This window comes from Echinops telfairi, unplaced genomic scaffold (genome assembly GCF_000313985.2).
Source record: "Echinops telfairi isolate 266 unplaced genomic scaffold, ASM31398v2 ScPeMD7_7458;HRSCAF=8496, whole genome shotgun sequence".
Lineage (NCBI taxonomy): Eukaryota > Metazoa > Chordata > Mammalia > Afrosoricida > Tenrecidae > Echinops > Echinops telfairi.
In genome coordinates, this window is record NW_022111358.1 from 20,079,393 (window position 1) to 20,087,549 (window position 8,157).

General features: G+C 43.9%; 1 protein-coding gene across 1 annotated transcript; it reads left to right on the forward strand.

Annotated features, from left to right (window-relative positions):
* Positions 1-297: 297 nt before the first annotated feature.
* Positions 298-1,071, forward strand: LOC101639745 (ribonuclease H2 subunit A-like). Its single transcript, XM_045300006.1, has one exon. It carries the CDS (start codon positions 298-300, stop codon positions 1,069-1,071), a length of 774 nt encoding a protein of 257 aa, XP_045155941.1.
* The last annotated feature ends 7,086 nt before the right edge of the window (positions 1,072-8,157 follow it).

Genomic DNA, 8,157 nt, shown 5'->3' on the forward strand with positions numbered 1-8,157 from the left:
GAGAGTTTGGCATTCAGCAATCTATCCTGCCCAGTAAGGTTACCTTCTCGAGGTTCTGCATTATATTTCCATGTAAAGAAACCAGAAATGCTCACAATTGGGCCAATTAACAACCACAAAGAAGGAGGGCTCCTGATAAGATGAGATTTAGTCCCATAGGGTCATATCAGGGGGGACCAGATCTCATTGAAAGCCATAATGCTTGGTAAAGTTGCAAGTCAGAGCCCCCCTAGAAGCGCGCGGAACCCCGCGCAGCCCTGGTCTCTGCAGAAGCCGTGGCAGCACAGTGGTGGCGGCATGGATCTCAGCGAGCTGGAGAGAGACAAGGGCCGCTGTCCTCTGAGCTCACCTGTCCCCACGGTGTGCCACAAGGAGCCTTGCGCCCAGGGCGTGGATGAGGCTGGCCAGGGTCCAGTGCTGGGCCCCATGGTTTACGCCATCAGTTACTGTCCTGTGTCCCGTTTGGATGACCTGAAGGCCCTGAAAGTGGCAGACTCAAAGACCCTGTCGGAAAGCGAGTGGGACCGGCTCTTTGCGAAAATGGAGGACAGAGACTTTATGGGCTGGGCGCTTGACGGGCTCTCTCCAAACCTCATCTCCACCAGCATGCTTGAGCGGGTCAAATACAACCTGAACTCCTTATCCCATGATACTGCGGCTGGGCTGGTGCAGCATGCGATGGACCAGGGCGTGAACGTCACCCAGGTATTCGTGGACACGGTGGGGATGCCAGAGAAGTACCAGGAGAGGCTTCAGCAATGCTCCCCTGGGATTGAGGTCACCGTCAAGGCCAACGCAGATGCCCTGTATCCTGTGGTCAGTGCTGCCAGCCTCTGTGCCAACGTGGCCCGAGACAAGGCAGTGAAGAACTGGCAGTTCGTGGAGACACTGCAGGACCTGGATACCAATTATGGTTCGGGGTACCCCAGTCATCCCAAGACGAAAGCCTGGTTGCAGAAGCATGTGGAGCCGGTGTTTGGCTTCCCCCAGTTTGTCTGCTTCAGCTGGTGCACGGCCCAGAGCATCCTAGAGAAGGAGGCCGAAGGTGTCACGTGGGAGGACTCCTCATAGAGGATCAGGAGGGGCCTGGCAGGGTCACCTCCTACTTCCTCAGTGAAGCTCCCCGCCCGTGCCCCCCACACCGTTACTTCCCAGAGCATGGCCTGGAGCCGGCCAGCATCCTCTGAGTGCCAGGCAGGAGCCCCTTGAACTGGCCTCCCCCCACCTTCCTCAGCTAGTGATTGAAACCACTATGGAAAGCCCAGTTTGGGGTCTCTCCTTTGGGGTGGAGGTGAAGTGCTTGGCACGCCCACCCCCACTCTGACTGGTTTTATTTCACTTTCAAACCAAACGCTTCAAAATCAGAAACATCTAGAGGCTTCCCAGTCGCCCTGCCCCAGATCACTGACCGGTGATCTGGCCGGGCCTGCGGGCTCTGGAGACTGTGCAGAGGTACAAAAGCAATATCACCCTGTTCTAAACCAAAAAAAAGAAAGTGAAAATGAAGAATACTCTTAACAGGGTAAATGGGTACAGTGGTCTCAAACATAGCAACGGTGTGGGACTGGGCAGCATCGCTTTCAGTTAGATGCTTGCTGGTATCTTACAAGAATAACAGCATGCATGTCTTGCTTATTGAAGAATCATGAAACATTCCATTTAGTTAAATTCTCCCAAAATTATTATTATACCTTTACCGTGTCTATTTACCTCCCTGAGGATTAATTTCCACACCTATAAAAACATGGCTCAATTAGTCTGTTGCAACATTTCATGATTCTCGTGACAGTAACCATGAACATTTTCCCTTTGGGAAATAAATAAATAATAAAAGAGGATTTGGAAAATGAGAGGATTTTAAAATAACTGACAGAATCTAGGAATGAGACCAACCAAATTTAGTTGCTGGGGAATTTTGAAGTCCAGTAATAGAAAATATTAGCATAAAGATGCATGTGATTGGGAAATGGAAACAAGAAGACAGTGAAGAATAATCATCTTTGGATATGGATCAAATTTTTACTAATTCTAATTCTGACTCTCTGCTTTCTAGTTTCTTTTGATTTGGATGTTATGATTTTCATTACTGGTCCTTACCAAAATATAATCTCACCAAAAAACAAGCAAAGTAAAACAAAGCAATGAACAAAACTGTCAAAAATCAGTTATTTGCTAGGCTCCCGTCACTTACTGGTACCCCAGTGGATGAACAGTTGATGCGTTCTTTTATTTTCTCATCCAAGAAATATGGATGGATTAATTTCTATGTGCCCGGTTCATAGGAGAGCCAAGTACTGAGGACTTGCGCATGAACAGATAACCATTCTACCTAGTCTCTGAATTTGTCTCAATATGCACTACAGAGGAGCCCACAAACAACTCCAGTAAATACTGGGATAGGACAAGGCAAGAATGCCATGAAGACAATTTTCCAGAGCAGTAGTTTCCCACTATGGGAAATGTTGCTACTTGTGAGACATTTTGCAACATAGGGAGACAATTTTGAAAACGCAACTGCAGGGGAATGTGGCCTCAGATGTTACTGGCACCTGTTTGCTAGGGCCAGGTGTGCTGTTCCACATCCTGCAACGCACAGGACAAGGGCCTAAAGCAAGGACTGTCTGTTCTACTGTTTCAGTGTCGATAGTACTGAAGTGGAGCGGCTCTGCTGAAGAGGTAAGGGCTCAGGAAGACTTCCTAGAGGCAGTGATGCATGATGTTAGAGCTGAAGCGTGTGTAGGTGTTAGCTACCCATTGAATTTAGAAAGAAGGAGGTTGTCGGTGACCTTGGCATGGAACAGTTTGAAATGCTTTGAAGAGTGAGTGGGAAGTGAGAACGTGGAGATCCAGATATAAACTTTATTTTAAAAGCTTGGCTGGGGAAGAGATACTGCAGTAACTGGAGTGGGGTGGGATATGAATGCATGATAGTGTTGGTTTGATTTGGTTTAAAGATGCAGAAGATGTGAACATGTTTAATGCCGGTGGGAAAGAACAGAGAAAAAGCTATTAAAAAGGCAAAAGAGGTAAAGGAAAAGAATAGAGAGAGGTCTTCACATATTATCTGATTGCGTGAAGCGTAAAGAATTGACAGGTCTGTACAATAGAAACTAGATCAGTGGCTGTTCACTTTTGAAGGCATGGGGTGGGAGTAGAGGAGTATTCCTGCTAAGGGGAGTGATTCAAAGATGCATTAGTCAATAAGGGATATAAGCACAGGCTTACTTGTGCTTGCCTCCTTATTTGTAATGGACAATTTCACAGTTTTCCAGCACGCCAAAGATTCTCTAAGTATGGCTGGCATCTATCTCAACTCCAAAGCACCTCTTCCAGAATTAAAGCCTCTTTTCAAATGTATCATCCCTGCAATAAACATGGGCTTACTTGTGCTTACTTCCTTAATGGAGTGAACAATTTCACAAGAGTTTCATTGATAAGACAGGGGGGTTGGCAAGAGGGGTGAGATCGGAGGTTTGAAAAGAGGACACAGCTTTTGAAATAGTTCCCAAGAAGAGTAGGGAGTGTGCGTAGCAGTCCAGCGTCTGGCTGCGGAGCGCTGAGAGATGAATTGAATTTGGAGACTATGACCTGCCAGTGGCCTCAGTCAGCCGGGGGGTTTGACTTTCATCAGCTGGCCTCCTAGACTTGGAAGTCAGAGACCAGGCCGTCACCATGAATGACTCGGCCTATGGTTTCATGAGGCAAGGGGCATGGAAGGTATATGGGAGCTGTGTGCTGAGGAAAATGGTAACAGTGGGCTAGAAATGATAATCCACAAAACCTGCAGATGAAAGAAAGTGTGGGGTGAAGTGCTAAAGTTCCAACTGTGGCCTGGACCAATATGCTATGGCATGTTTTATGTTCTTCGGATGGCAGGATACATAGGCCGTTGGGTAAATGAAAGGCAAATCCAAAGGAGAGAGGGGGGTGGACCTGAAGCCATGGTTACAGCAAGCTGGAGTTGTGGAGTTGGAAGAAGTCTGGCAAGCTGGTTGCGTTAGTTAGATTTTCCTGGGTCTCTTGGGGATCAAATAATTTGGGCCATTTATCTGCTCAGGTACAAGGGGCTAACCCTAGGTTTTTCTTAGCTGGTCAAACCCACCAGATGCTCAGCATGAAACATGTACCGTCCCAAACCCTATCGATATTGGGTCACTATGTGTTGAAATCAAGTCCATGGCAGTGGGTGGTGAGGGATAGTGGCCCCGGAGTGTGAAAGCCAAACGGGAAAGTGGTCAGGGCGTATCTGTCATCAGCCACTTACAAAGAGAAATTTCTCCCCCTGTAGCATTTCAAAATTGGGTGGGTGCCACGCTAAGGTATGACGAGGTCCCCTGGGGTTGGCAGATGTTCATATCAGGGTGAAGAGGGGTGCTGAGGGGAAAGTCCCTTCGGTAGTGGGGAAAACGCCAGAGCCTGTTTGTGGGTCGAAAATGGGGAGAGCCAATGTCTCAGTGTGGGGGGAAATGACTGACAATACTTGTAAGGACCCTAAGGAAGGAGTATGTCTGATAATATGCTCCCAATAAGCCAGTCTGAGTTTCTGTACTCCCCCTGGGAACCAGGCCTGTTTCAGGGAACACTGGGACATGGAACCCTGGAGCTGCAAGGCACACAGCGTGCTCCTTAGTCCATATTAGAGGGATGCGGTATGCAAACCGAGGTAGACAAACCGGACTCTACCTCAAACCCACCTGTAACCTGAGGACTTAAGACTGAAATTACATGGTGTGTGAAGAAGCCAAAGACAGCTATACCAAGAGTATGGGACTGCTGGTAGACGAACTAACATTTACTTGATGCTGTAATGCCCCACTTGCTGCTTTAAGATACGTATTATTCTGGCAGGCCCGTGTCTGATATTTTCAGTGAATATTATTGTAAATTTTGCCTGACTACCAAGTCCCATTGTCTGTGCAAATAGCATCCAGTCATGTAAGGACTTATTCAGTATAATAATCCAGGGAATAATCCAGGTATTGCAATATGTTGCCTACACTTGTTCAAACTCCCTCTCTCAATAGTATTTCAAAATCAGTACTATAAATGAATCAATGACACTATAAACAGAGGCTCCTTATGTTCTAGAGCAGTGGTTCTCAACCTTCCTAATGCTGTGACCCTTTCATACAGTTCCTCATGTGGTGGTGACCCCCCCAACCATGAAATTATTTTCATTGCTACTTCATCACTGTCTCTTTGCTACTGTGATGAATCAGGCGACCCTTTCTTTGGATTTTGAGTTTTTAAAGCATCTATGAAACTGGAAGGTGTTCTTGAAACATGGCTCAAAGTCTTATTTATTGGTGATTTCAAGCATGTGCTATATCTTCCCTTTCAATCAAGAGAAAGCAAGGAAAGGGTGGTGAATTCAGCTACGTGCAGAAATTTGGCAAGAAAGGCAAGGAAGGGGTTAGCTGTGGCCATGGTGACACCGGTTGACAGTCTAACCAGGTAAGCTTGATCTTTCACAGGGAGCCAAGAGAGCAGAGCAGACAAAAATAATCTGTCATCATTTGTTGTCTTTCTCTGAAGCCTCTTTCCAAAATTTCATGTGCTGAAAACAGGGTTATTTCCCTGGTTGCAAAAGCTCAGTTTTTGAATGCCTAAGAAGAATAAATATGTCTTCTTTGGCATGGACAATGACTAATGACCTTTGGGGTCTCTGTGTGAACCGTCTGTGCCCTGTGGCTTTGAACCTGCCCTTGGGAAAGCATGGGGAAGCACGTGCTCAAACAAACAGCACTGTAAAGGGTTCTTTAGTTTTTTTAAACTAAATTGCACCTTCCACGGATCCTTTTAATATCGTCTTCATGATCCTCCTCGTCGCCACAATGAGCTAATGTTCATTATCTTCGCTAATGTGTTAACTAATAATAGCTGCAGATATTATCTCTCCTTGGAGGGGGGTGTGCTGAATATTTATTCCTATATTTATTCAATGATAATTACTAATCTCTTAAAATAATGAAAGCAATATGTGCTCATTAGAAAAATTAGAAAATACATAAAATAATAAAAAGAAAATCCTCTGTAATACCTCCTCATCAAGATAATCACTTTTGTGTCATTTTTTCCAGTTATTTTACGATAGACACTATGATATTAAAACATGTGTTTATATGTTATTATCATCCTGTATAATGCTCTTATGTGTGTGTGTGTGTTTTAAGTACAATGTGTTTTTTTTATTTATTTTTTGTCATGCAATTAGTCCAAAGTGCGTGTCCTAGGTCGTCTGCCATCTCTGATACCTACAGGAAACCTGGGCTGATGCAGGGTCCACCAGCCTCAGCCAAAGACGTTAAAGATCATCTGATCGCCAGACAGCAGCCAGGGCGAAAGAGCAGACAGCCAGAGATAGGAATTTCTTTTGCTTCCTTTAACTTTAGATGGTAATTTGGCTGAAATCAATATTGCTACTCCTTATCTTTTCTGCTGTCATTTGTTTGATGTATATTTCTCCATCTGTGTGTGGGCATCTGTGTGTCTCAGAGAGAGCATATAGATAACCCTTATTTCCTTATCTATCCCCCTACTTCTGTTTCCGGACTGGTGCATGTAAGCCAGTGTAGTCAGTGTAATTTGTAATAGACATACATTCATTTACTGATGTCGTTTTGCTTTGTGTGTGTTGACGAAGGCTTTTGGTTCCGTATAAATTTCCATGTTCAGATAATTTTGTTTACAAAATGAACAGTATTTTCTTCATTGTTGTTTTCGTGTTTAATGAGACTTCATGGTTGTCTTCTTTTATATTTTGGTCAGAAAGTTTATTGATTTTCTTTGAGGTTACTCAAGTTAAAAATCATCGTTTTGATCTTGATATTCATTTGCATGTTGTGTAACTACATCACGTATTCTCTCTTTTTACTTTGTAGTAGTTTAAAAATATTTTACAGACATTTTGACTTTCTGATTTTAGGATACCAGTTCACGTTGGGCTCATGATTACAAATCCCTGGCTTATATACCAATGCATAAACTACACCATCTCCTCTCGAAGACATTGAAGTCCTCCAGCGCTGGAAGCTTACAAATTTGCATTATTTATCATTTGTAATTTGTACTGTAGCCCACTGACTTATAACTCCTAAAGGTGATAGAATATGTGTCTTATTTATTATAATTGCCTCTGGTGAGGCTTGGAAGCTACATATTAGCAGTGAGTACTGAATAGAAAATATCCCTTTAAGTGTTATTTATAGATATAGATATTATGCTGATGGATTTCAATTGTTCAAGGTTACAAAGCTTAACTTCTCCTCTCTCAATGCACCCCTAAATCCCCCATCCTTCTTCAACACACAATGCTTGATATAGGATAAATCTAACTATCTGAAAATTGAGACAATAATGTAGTAGCTGTTTAGGTCTGGCTACAAAAACCTATTTGCTCTTGCTCAACACTCATTCTTAGGCTGACCATTTTTTCTTTTCCTGGTCTGATTCGGCTGCTGCACTCAGTAGCTTAATCCTACTTTATGTATCCATGTGTGGGTAAAGCATGATTACAGGGACTCGTGAGGTGTGGTGTACATACTTCAGACACAGCAGTAGTTGTAGTCTATGTGGGACTTGTTGCTGCCAACACATTTTTTTGATATTGTGTCTCTACTGCCATATAAGTAGAACCTTGTCTACAGTTAGGTAGCTCATTACGTGTAATTTTATAGTTATATCTTTTATAGTTATACTTATTTGAAACAGTTAAAATAGCTGAGCAAATCTGTCTGTGAGAATGTGTGTCCTTCAGTCACTCTGAGGTCTGTCTGATTGACAAGGAAGTCAATGTGTTGAAGCCAGGGAGAGCCCGCAGGCAGTTTTACTCGCCCCCGTAAAACCTCCTGTGCATCTCCGCGGTGCTCTGTGAGAGTCCTCCGCTGCTTCGTTCCTCGGGTCCATTGTTCGGAAGCCAGTGCCTGTTAGGCCTAAGGCTAGGATAGTGACTTTTGTTTAATAAAAGAAGCAAGCTTTCTCTATGATTTGGCTTGAGTGAGAGATAGAAGGCTGTGGTCTCCTCTGTCTTCTATATTGATCTGGATGAAGTTTTGTTTCTGAGGTTTTATCTTTTTAAGGATAAAGTGAAATGTAGCGTAAGTAAAACAGATGAAGAAGAGAGACATGAGAGCACGCAGTGGTTATTTATTCATAGCT